Source organism: Haliotis cracherodii, unplaced genomic scaffold (genome assembly GCF_022045235.1).
Source record: "Haliotis cracherodii isolate W230 unplaced genomic scaffold, xgHalCrac1.p SCAF_24, whole genome shotgun sequence".
Taxonomy (NCBI): domain Eukaryota; kingdom Metazoa; phylum Mollusca; class Gastropoda; order Lepetellida; family Haliotidae; genus Haliotis; species Haliotis cracherodii.
In genome coordinates this window covers 2,072,274-2,091,815 of record NW_027266280.1, presented here as the reverse complement: position 1 = coordinate 2,091,815, position 19,542 = coordinate 2,072,274, and the positions used below count along the sequence as shown (strand labels likewise).

At 44.1% G+C, this 19,542-nt stretch overlaps 1 protein-coding gene across 1 annotated transcript in view; it reads right to left on the bottom strand.

Moving 5' to 3' along the window:
* The window catches only part of LOC139472516 (branched-chain alpha-ketoacid dehydrogenase kinase-like), a 67,533-nt gene that overhangs the window by 35,358 nt on the left and 12,633 nt on the right, over window positions 1–19,542 (bottom strand). The window contains exons 2-4 of the mRNA XM_071254991.1: window positions 14,246–14,314; window positions 10,543–10,653; window positions 5,419–5,466 (exon numbers count right to left, since the gene is read on the bottom strand). Coding sequence (XP_071111092.1) covers window positions 5,419–5,466; window positions 10,543–10,653; window positions 14,246–14,314 — 228 coding nt within the window. The remainder of the gene's footprint in view (window positions 1–5,418; window positions 5,467–10,542; window positions 10,654–14,245; window positions 14,315–19,542) is intronic.

The window sequence follows — 19,542 nt, the reverse complement described above, 5'->3', positions numbered from 1 at the left end:
GAAGTAGAGGTGTAGGGGAGTCAGGTGTAGAGGTGTAGGGGAGTCAGGTGTAGAGGTGCAGGGGAGTCAGGTGTAGAGGTGCAGGGGAGTCAGGTGTAGGGGTGAAGGGGAGTCAGGTGTAGAGGTGAAGGGGAGTCAGGTGTAGAGGTGTAGGGGAGTCAGGTGTAGAGGTGCAGGGGAGTCAGGTGTAGAGGTGCAGGGGAGTCAGGTGTAGAGGTGTAGGGGAGTCAGGTGTAGAGGTGCAGGGGAGTCAGGTGTAGGGGTGCAGGGGAGTCAGGTGTAGGGGTGTAGGGGAGTCAGGTGTAGGGGTGTAGGGGAGTCAGGTGTAGGGGTGTAGGGGAGTCAGGTGTAGAGCTGTAGGGGAGTCAGGTGTAGAGGTGAAGGGGAGTCAGGTGTAGAGGTGTAGGGGAGTCAGGTGTAGGGGTGTAGGGGAGTCAGGTGTAGGGGTGTAGGGGAGTCAGGTGTAGAGATGTAGGGGAGTCAGGTGTAGGGGTGTAGGGGAGTCCGGAGTAGAGGTGTAGGGGAGTCAGGTGTAGAGGTGTAGGGGAGTCAGGTGTAGGGGTGTAGGGGAGTCAGGTGTAGAGGTGTAGGGGAGTCAGGTGTAGGGGTGAAGGGGAGTCAGGTGTAGGGGTGTAGGGGAGTCAGGTGTAGGGGTGTAGGGGAGTCAGGTGTAGAGGTGTAGGGGAGTCAGGTGTAGGGGTGTAGGGGAGTCAGGTGTAGAGGTGTAGGGGAGTCAGGTGTAGAGGTGAAGGGGAGTCAGGTGTAGGGGTGTAGGGGAGTCAGGTGTAGGGGTGTAGGGGAGTCAGGTGTAGGGGTGTAGGGGAGTCAGGTGTAGAGGTGTAGGGGAGTCAGGTGTAGGGGTGTAGGGGAGTCAGGTGTAGGGGTGTAGCGGAGTCGGGAGTAAAGGTGTAGGGGTCGGGTGTAGGGGTGTAGGGGAGTCAGGTGTAGAGGTGTAGGGGAGTCAGATGTAGAGGTGAAGGGGAGTCAGGTGTAGAGGTGTAGGGGAGTCAGGTGTAGAGGTGTAGGGGAGTCAGGTGTAGAGGTGTAGGGGAGTCAGATGTAAGGGTGTAGGGGAGTCAGGTTTAGGGGTGTAGCGGAGTCGGGAGTAAAGGTGTAGGGGTCGGGTGTAGGGGTGTAGGAGAGTTGGGGTTTAGGGGAGTCGGGTGTAGAGGTGTAGGGGAGTCGGGTGTAAGGGTGTAGTGGAGTCCGGAGTAGAGGTGTAGGGGTCAGGTGTTGAGGAGTCGGGTTTAGGGATGTAGGGGTCAGGTGTAGGGGTGTAGGAGAATTGGGGTGTAGGGGAGTCGGGTGTAGAGGTGTAGGGGTGTAGGGGTGTAGCGGAGTCGGAAGTAGAGGTGTAGGGGTCTGGTGTAGGGGTGTAGGAAAGTTTGGGTGTAGGGGTGTTGGGGAGTAGGTGTGTCGGGGAGTCGGGAGTAGAGGTGAAGGCGTCGGGTGTAGGGGTGTTAGAGTTGGGGTGTAGGGGTGTTAGGGAGTAGGTGTGTCGGGGAGTCGGGAGTAGGGGTGTAGGGGAGTTGGGGTGTAGGGGTGTAGGGAAACAGGAGTAGAGGTGTATGGGTCGGGTGTAGGGGTGTAAGAGAGTTGGGGTGTAGGGGTGTTGGGGAGTAGTGGTGTTGGGAGTAGGGAGTAGGGGTGTAGGGGAGTTGGGGTGTAGGGGTGACAGGGAGTAGGGCTGTGGGGGAGTAGGGGTGTCAGGGAGTAGGGGTGTAGGGGAGCAGTGGTGTAGGGGTGTCGGGAGTAGGGGTGTAGGGGTGTTGGGGAGTAGGGGAGTAGGGGAGTAGGAGAGTTGGGGTGTAGGGGTGTAGGAGAGGTGGGATCTAGGGGTGTCGGGGAGTAGGGGTGTAGGGGTGTCGGGGTGTAGTGGTGTCGGGGATTTGGGGTGTACGAGAGTTGGGGTGTCGGGGAGAACAAGAGTAGGGGTATAGTCGTGTAGGGGAGTATGACCAGGAAGTTGATCCTGAGTGGAGTAGTGAGTGAGTGAGTGAGTGAGTGAGTGAGTGAGTGAGTGAGTGAGTGAGTATGGTTTTACGCCGCTTTAAGCAATATTCTAGCAATATCACGGCTGGAGACACCAGAAATGGGCTTCACACATTGTACCCTTGTCAGGAATCGAACCCGGGTCTTCGGCTTGACAAGCAAACGCTTTAACCACTAGGCTACCCGGGAGTCTGGAGTAGAGGTGTAGGCTTGTAGGAGAGTTGGGGTGTAGGGGTGTCGGGGTGCAGGGGTGTCGGGGAATAGGGGTGTAGGAGAGTTGGGGTGTAGGGGTGGAGGGGTGGAGGGGAGTAGGGGTGTCGGGGCGTAGATTTCATCAAATATACTTGTGTTAACACAGCCACCAAACATACTTGTGTTAACAGAGCCACTAAGTATACTTGTGTTAACAGAGCCACCAAATATACTTGTGTTAACACAGCCACCAAATATACTTGTGTTAACAGAACCACCAACTATACTTGTGTTAACACAGCCACCAAATATACATGTGTTAACAGAACCACCAAATATACTTGTGTTAACACAGCCAAATATATTGTCCAACATCAGGTGGGCAGTGTGTATATGTGTGCTATCACTATCAGGCCACGTTATAGTGAGCAAACTATCCCAGATTACCAGCCCAATGCAATTTAGTCACCTCTTACATCAAGCAATAGAGTTGTGCCATTGATATCCCGGGTCCCACATGTAAAGGTTTTAGTGTGTGAAATGAAAGCTTGAACCAGTCATGCCCTACTTCCTAGACACAGAATCAATACCAAGTGGGCAGCTGGCCGGGGCTCAATAGCTACCTGTGACAACCGGCTGCCACACTGCCCACCTGAACTGTCTGTCACCTGTTGTCATCTATCATGGCAGGCATGTCACTCTATGCTGGAGCACATGGATGATTGAACTGAGGCTTATCCTAAAACCCCTGACATTATTTAATTTCATTTTAGAAAATATTCAACAACTTAGTGTGCGAACTGTTTCACCCTGTACTGAACCATTACTGGCAAAGTACTCACCCTGTACTGACCCAATCCTGGCAAAGTACTCACCCTGTACTGACCCAATTCTGGCCAAGTAATGAGCCAATACTGAGCCAATAGTGAGCAATACTGGCCTTGTACTAACCCTGTAATAACCCTGTACTGATCCAATACTGGCCAAGTACTCACCTTGCCTGTACTGATCCAATACTGGCCAAGTACTCACCCTGCCTGTACTGATCCAATACTGGCCAAGTACTCACCTTGCCTGTACTGATCCAATACTGGCTAAGTACTCACCCTGTACTAATCCAGTACTGGCCAAGTACTCACCCTACCTGTACTGATCCAATACTGGCCAAGTACTCACCCTGTACTAATCCAGTACTGGCCAAGTACTCACCCTACCTGTACTGATCCAATACTACCCAAGAACTCACCCTGTACTGATCCAATACTAGCCAAGTACTCACCCTGCACTGACCACACAACTGGCAGTGAAGCATTCGCAATATTCCACACACACTATCATATACACATTCATTCACTGACAAATTACTCACATTTCGCAGTATTCATAATGAGGTCATGCATCTGACTCGGCTTCCCTGTACATCTTTTTTACTGTACTTGAATTCGTTCATTACGCACACACCCGAGAAGGTCCGGGTAGAATAGGTCTTCAGCAACCCATGCTTGCCGTAACATTTGTTTGTTTGTTTGTTGTTTAATGCCAAACTCAGCAATATTCCAGCTATGTGAAGGCAGTCTATAAATAATCAAGTCTGGACCAGACAATCCAGTGATTGACATTATGAGCATCAATCAACGTAATTGGGGTCAATGACATGCTTCAACCAAGTCAACGAGTCTGACCACCTGATCCCGTTAGTCGCCTCTTACAACAAGCATAGTTGCCTTTCAGCAGGCATGGGTTGCTGAAGACCTCTTCTACCCTGGATCTTCCCGGGTCGTCAAAAGAGGCAATTAACGGGATCGGGTGGTCAGACTCGCTGTCTTGGTTGATGCATGTCATTATATCCTAATGGCACAGATCAATGCTCATGATGTCAATCACTGGATTGTCTGGTCCAGACTTGATTATTTACAGACAGTGTGGCGTTCAACAACAAACAAACAAACAATCATTATGCAAACAATTGGCTATTAAATATCATAACTGCATATTTGCAGGGGTAGAAACTAACATATTTAGTCCACTTGTCCTTATAGTGATAACATATCGCAAAACCCTTAAAAATGGCAAATTTCTACTAGTCCTTAGGATACCTTAACTATTGGCCAGTTTGGCAAGGACTACAGGACTAGTGCCAATTTCTACTGCTGTATTTGCAAAAGCATTTAGTTAGAAAATACAACTGAGGTTAATTGAAGAAAGTGTGTTGAGGGTTTACATGGCAAATATATATTATTTAAATCAAACAAAGACTATTGTATTGTGGGAATATATTAGCTTTGTCATATTAGACTGCTGAATGCGAGCAATTACTGTTTAATAACATGTGTTGATTATTATTTGAAAGGCTTCGATGATGGCTTTCAATATATCTTTTGAAACGGCCACGCCTATCTGCAGAAGAAAATCAGCCTAATAAAAGTGCTGCTAGAATCGGTGAAACGAAATGAAGCCACATCTGGCGTGCATCCATACAGTGCATTGCAGCAGTTACATAGGGCGGGAGAATTGTCCCGGTCTGTTAGCCCCACTCTTTGTGTGTTACAGATATCCTCAGGAGTAGAGGACCTGTTTAGTTCAGGGGTTTCCCAACATGGATCTGAGTCCTACCAAAGATCTGAGTCCTACCAAAGATCTGAGTCTTACCAAGGATCTGAGCCCTACCATGGATCGAACCCTACCAAAGATCTGAGCCCTACCATGGATCGAACCCTACCAAAGATCTGAGTCCTACCATGGATCTGCCTCCTACCAAAGATCTGGGTCCTACTGTGGATCTGAGTCCTACCATGGATGTGAGTTCTACCATGGATGTGAGTCTTACCAAAGATCTGAGTCCTACCATGGATGTGAGTTCTACCATGGATGTGAGTTCTACCATGGAAGTGAGTTCTACCATGGATGTGAGTCTTACCAAAGATCTGAGTCCTACCTTGGATCTGCCTCCTACCAAAGATCTGGGTTCTACTGTGGATCTGAGTCCTACCAAAGATCTGAGTCTTACCAAGGATCTGAGTCCTACCAAAGATCTGAGTCTTACCAAGGATCTGAGCCCAACTAACGATCTGAGTCCTAACATTGATCTGAGCTCTGCCATGGATTGGAGCCCTACTGTGCATCCTAGCATGGACCAGTCTTTGTTCTGTCCGAGTCCTACTATTCTACCACCAGTACCAGTAAGTTATCAGTTATCAGTTATCAGTTATCACGGTAGAGAGTCATCACACTCACTGGCATCATCTCCGACAGGATGTGGAACGCCCGGATGTACAGCTCATGCTGAAAACAGACAGGACACACGTGTTACTGATACTTCCATTGTCAAAAAACATCAGGTCTTGAATATTTCTGAAACGCAAAACAGTAGATAATCCAAAAGCAATGTAAAACATTTGATTACAACTTTCCGTGACACAGTGACTTGTCTCCCATGTTATTTGAGTGATCTGTTGTGGGTTCTACCATTTGCAACAAGGAAATTCAGATGTGACGTATTAATGTCATGTGATACTTCACGTCTGGTGGCCGTTAGTTAGCACTTGATATTGACCTCTCAATAGAGTTGGAAAAGTAAAACTGTGACAAGTCCTTGGTTATGAGTGAGCAAGTGAGTATGGGTTTACACTGCTTTTAGCAATAATCCAGCAATATCATGGCAGGGGACACCAGAAATGGGCTTCACACATTGTACCCATGTCGGGAATCAAACCCAGGTCTTTGGCATGACGAGCAAACCCTTTAACCACTAGGCTATCCAACTGCCCCAGTAGGTTATGAAAATTCCTGGTAGAGACAGTTGCAACAGTTGCATGCTGTTACCATTCATGGCAGATTTCAAGAACTGTGGCATGTTAAAGAGTAAAAGGAACATAGCAACCATGGTAACACTATAAGAGTGGTATGATATAACAGTTCAAGGAAGAGACTGTAACCATGGAAACGGGTATGCTATAACAGTTCAAGGAAGAGACAGCTACCATGGCTACAGGGTATGTTATAACAGTTCGAGGAAGGAACTGTAACCATGGTAACAGGGTATGCTATAACAGTTCAAGGAAGACTGCTACAGGGTATGTTATAACAGTTTGAGGAAGAGACTGTAACCATGGTAACAGGGTATGTTAAAACAGTTCAAGGAAGGGACTAACAGGGTATGTTACAACATTTCAAGGAGACTGTAACAGGTTATGGTACAGGGATTGATTTAGGCCGCGATTACGCAATATTCTCGCATAGTTGTCTTAGATATCGCATTAACATTAAATCAGTGCGACTGAAATTGCATACATCTTTCAATAGTTTTTATCTACATTGACACTCTCATTTTCACCTATGAAAATTGCTTGAATAAAATTATCTATCGTACATAAAACTGTCATTAAAAAACCTACACAGTAGTTTATTCAATCATCAAAAGTTGTCAATCAAAACAGCCATTTGCATACTCACAACACTGCATGTTATCTCTTACTGTGCATAACTGATTCCTATATCACTGCATGGAGCTTTGCATCAGCTAACAATGGTGGAGCGCACAACATTTTTTATCCCTGATTAGCAAAACGAGTGTTTGTTTTTACAATATATACACTTTGGTAGCGCAAGAAAATCCTATTCCCTGAACTACAAGTACAACAACAAATCATTAAACATATTTCTAAATACTTAAATCCTTACAGAAATCAAAGACGTACATGTATGTGCATCAGTACAGAAATCAAGAGAGAAAAAGGCAATCATGGGTAAAGTTTCAAAATATGAGCATATTTCGATTTTGGAATGACAACAAAACAAAAAGTAAATGACTATACTTCATGTACTTACAACTCTTTCTGCATAATAACATACAAATTTCAGATCACAAACGATCATATTTTAGATGAGATTTGCCTAGTCTTTTTCATGAACATACCCTCGTGCAACAGTTCAAGGAAGAGATTGTTACAGGGTATAACAGTTCAAGGATAATACTGTAACATGGTATGTTATAACAGTTCAAGGAAGAGACTATAACGAGGGTATTTTATAACAGTTGAGAATAATAATGTAACAGAGGCATATAATGTCAGGTCAAGGAATTGTCAGTGTTTCTTTTAACTGAGATAAAAGTTAAGGAAGAGACTGTAACCATGGTAATATTGATGTCCTAACAGTTTATAAAGAGGAAACCCGTTTGATACACCTCCCACACTCACAAAAACAACAGGTTTGCTATCAGGAACTGCCTGAATGATAAACTCACCCAATTTCAGAATCATGGCCAAATATCAACATAAACATGAAAAAGATGGAGATAAGCGTTTTGACATTTTAATTTCGATGAGAAGCTGCTTGTGGGTCCCTCACTTGGTCATACATTTATACAGGATATCACACACTACCTTGTGCATATATACATGATATACACTGGCTGTTTTGGAAATACTACAGCTGTGAGCATTCTTGTTGCTATGAGATAACCTTGTAGAATGCCAGATGTTATTGTATCAATATTATCACGCATTCCTGTGTAATGGCCACAAACCAAACCACACTCGGATGTTGTAATTGCCTGAGGTGTTCCATAACACTTTGACACAACATATGATAATGTTTCTTTGTTTATTTGTTGTACATAAGATGTTTGTTTGTTTATTTGTTGTAATATAATGTTTGTTTATTTGTTGTACATGTGATAATGTATGTTTATTTGTTAAACATATGATAATGTTTGTTTGTTTATTTGTTGTTTAACGCCACACTCAACAATATTCCAGCTATATGACGGCGGTCTGGAGATACTAGAGTCTGGACCAGACAATCCTGTGATTGACATCATGAGCATCGGTCCATGCAATTGGGATACGATGACATGCATCTCAGCGAGCCTGACCACCCAATCCCGTTAGTCTCCTCTTTCAACAAGCATAGTCGCCTTTTACGGCAGGCATGGGTTGCTGAAGACCTATTCTCAACCCAGATCTTCACGGGTCACATATGATAATGAGTATATGGATTTCTTTTTTAAAATATTGATAATCATTTTTTAATATGATGCTATCTACATGGAATATAGCTGAAGGAGTCTCAACTCAAATGTCAGGGTAAGAGATGGAGGAATTCCTCAGCACTGAATCAAGTAAAGGTGACAGTGTCAGTTCACAACAAGCAGTTTCACCTGAACATCGTACACTTACAGCAGCAGACAGCAATCTTGGCATGTACCTGTAACCATGGTAACTGCTGTCTGGTTATAGAGAAATGAACTCGTTTGAGGGGCAGAATTGGGTCAAAATGCAAGTGTTCAGTCCAGATCCAGACACAACAGCATCTGTACATATTCCCACTGCATACAATCCATTCCCTTGATTAATACTTAGACCAGTTTTCAATATTAACTGCCAGACCAGATTTTGACACTCCACAGCAACGGCAAACAACAGTTGTATGTATCAGGGGAACACCTGCTACATGTGAAGGAACTGTCCCAGAGATCACACGAGGCTCGGCTCTTTGCAATATATTCACTATAAGTTTCCTTACCCCTTGAGGTGATTGGACAGGTTAAGTGAGGTGAAATTGGGTTTTATGTCGCGTACAAGATTATTTCACTTATATAGCGACTGTGTGTGTGTGCGTGTGCGTGTGTGTGTGCGTGTGTGTGTGTTCGTGCGTGCGCGTGTGTGCTTGTTCTAGTCTGGACTAATGCCGATTTTATAGTGCTAGCCCACTGAGGCAGAGTAACAAGTACCATCCTATAACGCCTTTTGGTATGACACAGCCGGGGATTGAACCCCAGAGGCAGTAGTGACTGTACAGCATACCACAGAAGATGGTAAGATATTCTAACATGTGGAATGAAGCTGTGACTTGAGTTAATGTGACTGAAGCAGTGGGCACACTTTTTTCCCCAAAAAAACAGCTGGGTAGAAGGGGGTGCTCATTATACACGCGGGGGCACGGGTGGCCCAGTCGTCTAAGGCGCCGCGATTCGCTGTGCAGAGTTGCGTCCCTTGGGCACGCCAGAAACCTATGATTGTGCTCGTGGGTTTCACCGAAGTGGTAAACGTCTGAGACCTGCATCACTTCAGGCTTTCCTCCCACATTAAGCTGACACGCCGTGATATAACTGGAATACTGTTAAAAGTGGCGTTAAACCCAACTCACTCGCTCACTCACTCATTATACACGCCATAATGAGTTTTGATGTTTTTTTCCCCAAACACAAAGATATTATCGTGAGCACGTAACACCGGAAATAACATGTCAACAAATCCATACTGAAGTACGCAAATTAATCATGTAATTACGCTGTCTGGTTATAAAAAGGGTTCAATGTATATCTGGACTCCTGTTTGTAACTTATTTCATTAATTTTATTCAAAATTCCATTTTTGTTTCAAATAATTTCGGCGAAATCGTGTGTGAAACGATCGGAAGATTGCACAACTCACTGTTATTAACAGCAACCACGGTCAAATTTCCGCTATTGGCGCCTTGAAACAAACTTTGACAGAGAATGGATACATATATAATAAATGCTACACTTTGACTTGTTAAAAGTCATATCTGTTGTAGTTTGACGATCAAGTGCGTGGGAACCTTGATGGTGACTGGTCAAATTGTTCCATGTGAAATAAAATAACCGGCAATAGAGGTCAGCTGCACGAAGAAATTGGAATATATTATTCCCAATAAAAGTTTCAGATACAATTTTTCCTGATCCTTGCATCAAAATCATTTATAGTTTATCATTGTGTAAGTTTTAACCGAATCACCAGTAGATTACAAGAAAACGTGTGTACATCTAATTGGTGTTTCCGGCTTAGTTTACAAAAAAATACACAAGGTAATCTTAATCCATGGGTGTAAAACAAAGTCTAGCAGAACAAAAAATTCAATTTAAACGGTAAATCAACATGTCTGGTGTTTATTTATCTGAAATTTCAAATTTGTACTGCCAAGTTTCTAATTACCCGTTCGTTTACCAGAATTCGCTGAAGGATTACAGGGTAATTTTTTTCTGCGCATAACATTCGAAAAAGATATTTTTCCAAAATACTGAATCCGCTAGAGGGGGATGCACATTATACTTAGGTGCTCAGTATACTCAAGAAAATAGGGAATATAGGACACCTTCCACCAATCTGGTAAGGGATGTGCACGAGCTTATTCTTTAGTAACAGTTTCTATGTTTTAAAGACGCCATCTTTGTCGCCTCGCTAAAACAACACCGGGTTTGGGGGGCTTGCCCCCAAGTCAATGGTCTGAATTAAATGAAATGTGTTATTACCAAAGAAGATACAAAATACTTTATTGGCGGCATGAAACAAACATGGCAGACTGGTGTCCGGAATAAAGCAGTGTTCTACTCACAACTTGTAAGATGGTCGGGTTACACCCAACAATGAAAGGAAGTCCCCGGAAACCTGCAATTCTGTGGGCGATACGAACAGGAAGTTCTTTGTGTAGATATTGGGCACTTCGCTGAAAACAAGGAAATCGGATGTAAGTTGTCATTGCAGAAATGTTGTGGAGATTTCACATTTCATGATTTGCTTCAGGCCCATGCATTAATACATATAGCCATGCAGGGTCATGCAATGTTCTCTCACTCAATCGATCACTCACTAACTCACTCCATGTAATAACTACCACCTCCTATCATGTTTAAAATAATACACACAGACGAACCTGAAAACACTTAAAAATATGACATGTTTAAGATAATTAGTAAACATGATAAAACGGGAAGTAAAATTGGTCCTGTCTCAAGAGAAAACACTACGACTTCAATGCTGTTTAAATGTGCATGTAAAGATTTATGAGAATTTTCAAACAGAATTGAGTCTATGTTATTCCTTGTTATTTACTGTTTTAAATTAATAATAATGCAATTAGAAGAAAAGAAATGTTCACCATGTACATGAGTGTGTGGGGGTTTGCACGTGTGTGTGTGTGTGGCGGCTTGCACGTGTGTGTGTGTGGCGGCTTGCACGTGTGTGTGTGGCGGCTTGCACGTGTGTGTGTGTGTGGCGGCTTGCACGTGTGTGTGTGTGTGGCGGCTTGCACATGTGTGTGTGGCGGCTTGCACATGTGTGTGTGTGGCGGCTTGCACGTGTGTGTGTGTGTGGCGGCTTGCACGTGTGTGTGTGTGTGGCGGCTTGCACGTGTGTGTGTGTGTGGCGGCTTGCACGTGTGTGTGTGTGTGGCGGCTTGCACATGTGTGTGTGGCGGCTTGCACGTGTGTGTGTGTGGCGGCTTGCACGTGTGTGTGTGGGGGGGTTTGCACATGTGTGTGTGTGTGGCGGCTTGCACGTGTGTGTGTGTGGCGGCTTGCACGTGTGTGTGTGTGGCGGCTTGCACATGTGTGTGTGGCGGCTTGCACATGTGTGTGTGTGGCGGCTTGCACGTGTGTGTGTGTGGCGGTTTGCACGTGTGTGTGTGTGGCGGCTTGCACGTGTGTGTGTGGGGGGGTTTGCACATGTGTGTGTGTGTGGCGGCTTGCACGTGTGTGTGTGTGGCGGCTTGCACGTGTGTGTGTGTGGCGGCTTGCACATGTGTGTGTGGCGGCTTGCACGTGTGTGTGTGTGGCGGCTTGCACGTGTGTGTGTGTGGCGGTTTGCACATGTGTGTGTGGGGGGGGTTGCACATGTGTGTGTGTGGGGGGTTGCACATGTGTGTGTGTGTGGGGGTTTGCACATGTGTGTGTGGGGGGGGTATGCACATGTGTGTGTGTGGCGGTTTGCACATGTGTGTGTGTGTGGCGGTTTGCACGTGTGTGTGCAGGTATGCACATGTGTGTGTGCAGGTATGCACATGAGTGTGTGCAGGTATGCACATGAGTGTGTGCAGGTATGCACATGAGTGTGTGTGGGTTTGCACGTGTGTGTGTGTGTGTGGCGGCTTGCACGTGTGTGTGTGTGTGGCGGCTTGCACGTGTGTGTGTGTGTGGCGGCTTGCACGTGTGTGTGTGTGTGTGGCGGCTTGCACATGTGTGTGTGGCGGCTTGCACGTGTGTGTGTGGGGGGGTTTGCACATGTGTGTGTGTGTGGCGGCTTGCACGTGTGTGTGTGTGGCGGCTTGCACATGTGTGTGTGGCGGCTTGCACGTGTGTGTGTGTGGCGGCTTGCACGTGTGTGTGTGTGGCGGTTTGCACATGTGTGTGTGGGGGGGTTTGCACATGTGTGTGTGTGGGGGGTTGCACATGTGTGTGTGTGTGGGGGTTTGCACATGTGTGTGTGTGGGGGGTATGCACATGTGTGTGTGTGGCGGTTTGCACATGTGTGTGTGTGTGGCGGTTTGCACGTGTGTGTGCAGGTATGCACATGTGTGTGTGCAGGTATGCACATGAGTGTGTGCAGGTATGCACATGAGTGTGTGCAGGTATGCACATGAGTGTGTGTGGGTTTGCACGTGTATGTGTGTGTGGGTTTGCACGTGTATGTGTGTGTGTATGGTATGCACATGTGTGTGTAGGGGTATGTATATGTGTGTGTGGGTATGCACATGTGTGTGCGGGTATGCACATGTGTGTGTGTGGGTTGGCAGATGTACATGTGTGGGTATGCACGTGTGTGTGGGGGTTGGCACATGTATGTATGTGGGTATGTACATGTGTGAGTGTGGGTTGGCACATGTGTGTGTGTTGGTATGCACATGTGTGTGTGTTGGTATGTACATGTATGTGTGTTGGAATGTACATGTGTGTGTGTGGGTATGTACATGTGTGTGTGTGGGTATGAACATGTGTGTGTGTGGGTTGGCACATGTATGTGTGTGGGTTGGCACATGTGTGTGTGTTGGTATGTACATGTGTGTGTGTGGGTATGCACATGTGTGTTTGTGGGTATGTACATGTGTGTGTGGGTATGCACATGTGTGTGTGTGTGGGTATGTACATGTGTGTGTGTGTGGGTATGTACATGTATGTGTGTGGGTATGCACATGTGTGTGTGTGGGTATGTACATGTGTGTGTGTGGGTTGGCACATGTATGTGTGTGGGTATGCACATGTGTGTGTTTTGGTATGTACATGTGTGTGTGTGGGTATGTACATGTGTGTGTGTGGGTATGTACATGTGTGTGTGTGGGTTGGCACATGTATGTGTGTGGGTATGCACATGTGTGTGTTTTGGTATGTACATGTGTGTGTGTGGGTATGCACATGTCTGTGTGTGGGTTGGCACATGTATGTGTATTGGTATGCACATGTGTGTGTGGGTATGCACATGTGTGTGTGTTGGTTGGCACATGTATGTGTGTGGCTATGTACATGCGTGTGTGGGTATGTACATGTGTGTGTAGGGGTATGCACATGTGTTTGGATATGCACATGTGTGTGTGTTCGGATATGCATATGTGTGTTTGTACGGATATGCACGTGTGTGTACGGGTATGCACATGTGTGTGTACGGGTATGCACATGTGTGTGTACGGGTATGCACATGTGTGTGTGTTCAGATATGCATACGTGTGTTTCTACGGATATGCACATGTGTGTACAGGTATGCACATGTGTGTGTACGGGTATGCACATGTGTGTGTGTTCGGATATGCATATATGTGTTTGTACGGATACGCACATGTGTGTGTATGGGTATGCACATGTGTGTGTATGGGTATGCACATGTGCGTGTACGGGTATGCACATGTATGTGTGTGGGTATGCACATGTGTGTGTGGGTATGCACATGTGTGTGTATGGGTATGCACATGTATGTGTGTGGGTATGCACATGTATGTGTGTGGGTATGCACATGTGTGTGTGGGTATGCACATGTGTGTGTACGGGTATGCACATGTATGTGTGTGGGTATGCACATGTGTGTGTGGGTATGCACATGTGCGTGTTCGGGTATGCACATGTATGTGTGTGGGTATGCACATGTATGTGTGTGGGTATGCACATGTGTGTGTATGGGTATGCACATGTATGTGTGTGGGTATGCACATGTATGTGTGTGGGTATGCACATGTGTGTGTATGGGTATGCACATGTGTGTGTATGGGTATGCACATGTGCATGTGTAGGTCGATGTGGGTTACCTAGTCCATGTTCTTCATGTATCTAACTCACCAAAATATGACTTTGGTCGGAACTGCGCCCAGCATAGAGGATTGCAGCGGGGGTAAGACGCACCGATGGCTGCAACAGAGAAACGATGATCGGTTCATTAAAAAAATATAGAAGTTAGGATTTTACTTTGTAATATCCTGATTATAATGGGGTTTTTCAGCCTGCTTGTATGTGTCATTGAGCTGATCCAGAAAGTCTACATCAACCCTTGGCAAATACCTGCTAGTATAACTGTAATTACATGTACTCAAAACACATCCGTGATGTCATTCTATTGTTAGAACGTTCAATTTTTCAGGAATGGAGAGTTGTTTGTCAATTATACAATATCTTGAGCCAACATTTGAATTAATTTCCACTTGGAATGGACGGAACTATTTTTTACATTTATTGACAAGTGAATAATTTCTTTTTTTGAGGATGTGTAATTGTCAACCTCAGCTACAGCGGCACATGAAGGTATGGTGTCAAATTAATTATTAAATATTTTCATAATTTTGCCTAATGCTTAAAAGCTCAAAATAACATGTATATATGTTGTGTTAGAGCAGGTAACCGTCAACACTGTTCATATTTATAGCAGTTAGATAAACGAGAGAGAAAAAAATCAGGTAATATATACTCAACAACAAAAGTTCCTGTGACACCAATATATTAGTGTATTTTTCAAACAAGTTGGGTTTTCAAAATTGTAGTACATGTATGGAATCAAGTCACAAAAACGCAACTGCTACAGAAAAGCATGCATTCCATGCAAAAGTTGACTTTTATGCAAGCCCCATGCATTTCACTACCCAAGAATTGGTATAAACATGATAAAAACTTGTGCGTTAACAGGATTCCATATGCATTGTTGAGCATCATGCTGACAACAACCCCTCAGAAAAACAACCAAATTACGCAATTATTCAACATTACGAAATGCCACGCCTGTCCGAAAATGAGCGAGCCATTGGTATGCTTGAAGCAGGATCGAGTCAACGTGATGTTACAAGACAATTTAACGTCCACAGAAACACTATTTGGTGTTTATGGCAACATTGGCAACAGACGAATGCAGTCAGAGACCATCCTCAGAGTGGCAGGCCACACATAGCCAATAATCGACAAGACAACTGGATTCGAACAACACAACTGCGAAATCCATTCCAGCCAGCAACAGTGACTGCAAGAAGCATCCCTGTATTTCGACAAATATCTTCACAAACCGTACGTCGTAGCCTCAGATGTGCAGGGATTGTCGCCAGAAGACCTGCCAGACGTCCCATTTTGACATGAATTCACCATCAAGCACATCTACAGTTCTGCAGACAGAGTCTACGCTGGACGGCCATGCACTGGGGACAAGTTCTATTCACTGACAAGTCTCGTTTTCACCTCACACACAGCGATGGACGGATTCAAGTGTACCGACGTCGAGGTGAACGTTACTTCAATCATTGTGTCATGGAAGAAGATTGGTTTGGGGGTGGCAGGGTTATGGTATGGGGTGGGATTACAGCGTTTGATAGTGGTAGAGGGAAATCTCAATGGACAGCGCTACCGCGACAAGATCATCGGCCCTGTTGTTCTACCGTTTTTGCGTCGTCATGGCATTACCTTTCAAAATGACAACGCCCGGCCTCATATTGCTCGACTTGTTCAGGATTCTCTTCAACAAAACAACGCTCCCCTGATCTCTCACCAATCGAGCCCATGTGGGATGTGTTAAATCGGCACCTTCGACCTCAACCACACGTTCCACTGACACTCCAGGAACTTCGAAACATGTGCCAGCAGATATGGACAGATATCCCACAGGACTTTGTGCGACGCCTGGTCCATTCCATGAGACGAAGATGTGTTGCTTGCATCGCAACCAGATGTGGACACACACGCTATTGATTTGTAAATTGACATTTTGGCATGTTCATGTTTTTTATGAAATCACACATTTTCTGAAGTCAGTAGGGCAAATTAAACCATTTGAACACTTACAAGAGTGTTTTATCTGTTGCAAACCGAAATTGTTTCAGATTTGGTAAAAAAACATAACGTTGCATTAAATCTTATTCAATGTCACAGGAACTTTTGTTGTTCAGTATATATATCCTTGTTCGGGGCTCTGTATATGCTATTATTTCCGTCAGCATGTATTGACAATGTGCAAGCGATTGATAAATACTAGTTTAGGACCCAACGAAATTTTGAAGAGCCGTGTACCATGCATAGTTAATGTCAGCTTGCAACGCAGCTTTGTGCATGAGCAACAGCAGCAGAGAACACATTCCTTGTGCATCACGCACGGGCGACTCACGAAGAATAAATACAGTCTACAAAGAGATCTGGTTTATTTTTTCAAATATTTTCCACAACAGAATATTTTGTCAACGTGTAAAAGTAGACTAGGACATTATTTTTAAGGAATGGAGAATTACTTGGACATTACCCTCTACTGGCAACCCGTCATGTGAGTGAAAGAAGACTGCGATGTAAACTCAATAACCTTTCTGTGCATATCATAATTACAGGAAGACCCACTGTGACATGCACATACATGACGGCCTTGAGTGTGTATTGGTGGGTTAGACAGGCCTTGTGGTACAACAACAGGCAGCAGCCATAGCAGGCCATATGGTAAGTCTACATAGTGCTCTTATACTCTGAGGGGCGGTCGGGTAGCCTAGTGGTTAAAGCATTCGCTCGTCACGCCGAAGACCCGGGTTCGAATCCCGACATGGGTACAATGTGTGAAGCCCATTTCTGGTGTCCTGGATTTTGCTGGAATATTGCTAAAGGCATAAAACCAAACTCACTCACTCACTCTTATACTCTGATAATTTATTGTGGAAATATCGACCAAATGGTGCTGATACTATTGAACATGCCGAAACTGCATGGCACATGTTAATTGGGCATGTCTTTCATATATGCGAAACTGAGTTTTAATAGATTAAGATATTACAAAGCTTTAAACTCCCAAACAAAAACCTGTTTGAATGATGAAATATGGTCCTTCTTACACTTGATGACTCCTTAGACTTAGGCGACTAACGTGATCGGGTGTTCAGACTCTCTGACTTGGTTGATTCATGTCATCGATCCCAACTGAATGGATCGATGGTCATAATATAAACCACTGGATTGTCTGGTCCAGACTGGATTATATAGAGACTGCCGTCATATAGCTGGAATCTTGCTGAGAGCAACGTTAAACAACAAACCAGCCAGCCAGCTTCTGAGTTTGTTTTTAGCAATGACAACCTCCGCATGTTCCATGCTGAATTGTTTAAAATGTACACTCTACATTGCTGTAGCCAGACACAAATCTTCAGGACTAAATATTGGAAAGTGAAACTGGCCATGTTTGCACCAGGCCTCTCTCTCCAACTCAAACATGTTTAACTGGTTAATACTACAGACTGTCATAATATTCAAAAAACAGGCAGACAAAAGCTTCCTTATATCCTGCCAAACCATCCATAGGACCATTAACGTGAGTGTATCATCATTTATAGCATACAAGGACTTCAAAGACTTCACAGTTTGACAGACATGTATACAAAATATATAGCACAGTTCGACAGACATGTATACAAAATATATAGCACAGTTCGACAGACATGTATACAAAATATACAGCACAGTTCGACAGACATGTATACAAAATATACAGCACAGTTCGACAGACATGTATACAATATATACAGCACAGTTCGACAGACATGTATACAATATATACAGCACAGTTCGACAGACATGTATACAAAATATACAGCACAGTTCGACAGACATGTATACAATATATACAGCACAGTTCGACAGACATGTATACAATATATACAGCACAGTTCGACAGACATGTATACAAAATATACAGCACAGTTCGACAGACATGTATACAATATATACAGCACAGTTCGACAGACATGTATACAATATATACAGGTGGGTGAATACTGATGGAAGTACATAACGTGTAGTGTTGTGTTGTGTTACGCACTGTGCATTTGATCCAGATTACATACAATGGTCCGAGTTTTTTCTTTCCAATTTGAATAATTGTATCCATCAGCATGAAAAACGAAAGAGCAGCTGGAATAATAACAAATTAACTTCACAGTCTGCACAAAAACCTTAATACACATGAACTTGGCTTATCCTCTACTGAGTGAGTGAGTATTGTTTTACACCGCTTTGAGCAATATTTCACCAATATAACAGTGGGGACACCAGAAATGGGCTTCACACATTGTACAGAAGTCGGCATCAAACACAGGTCTTCGGTGTGACGAGCGAATGCTTTAACCACTCACTGACCCTCCAGACTCGACTGAACAGAATTTTACTAAATTCAGGCTTTAGGATAGTGATTAAAATTGAAGACTGTTTATATTATATTCATTTTTGTTTTCCAATTATTGTTTTGGGCTACAGTAAAATCTATAAACCAAATTTGTCAAACAGAGTTTTGCCTTTGACTTTCAATCCAATTTTAACTCACTCACTCACTCACTCACTCACCTCACTGAAGCAGCCTGTATGAGGACTGCTGCTAGACTTTCACAAGGCTCCAAGCAAATGATCATTAGTTTAAATCATAATTCAGTGATTTTATTCTTGGGCAAGTTTGTTTTTGACTGAAGGAGAATGCCATTTTGGGTTCTCTTATAAATTTGTCTTCATAAAAAGTCTTTAAAATGATGCTTGTCATAAAAGGCGACTAACGGGATCAGGTGGTCAGGCTCGCTGACTTGGTTGATGCATATCATTGATCCAACATTGCGAAGATCGATGTGCATGGTATCAATCACTGGATTGTCTGGTTCAGACTCGATTATTTTCAGACCGCCGTCATATAGCTGGAATATTGCCGAGTGCGGCGTTAAACAACAAACCATACAAAAACTTTTAAAATGAAATGAGAGTGACTTAATCTGGACATGTTTTAACAAACTGCCTTTCACATTCTGTGATTTTGCCATGTTTCATCATATAAATAATCCATTCAATTTGTACATTTTGTTTTTAAAACAGCTAAAAATGTTTATGAGAAATATATCTCCTTTCGCTAAAGTTAACTGGTCTATGTTTGGTAAGAATATACTATTGCACATTGAGAGATTATCTCCTTTAGCTATAAGCCTAGTATACCACATAGCTATATTCCGCACTGACCTTGCAATGCTGTATCGTATCTCATTCAAGCTGTAAACTGGCGCGGGTTTTGAGAGAGTGATTATCTCCCTTACCCGAATAGCTCTATTGCGCACTACCGATGCAATGTATCGCATGTTATTCGGGCAGACAGCGAGAAC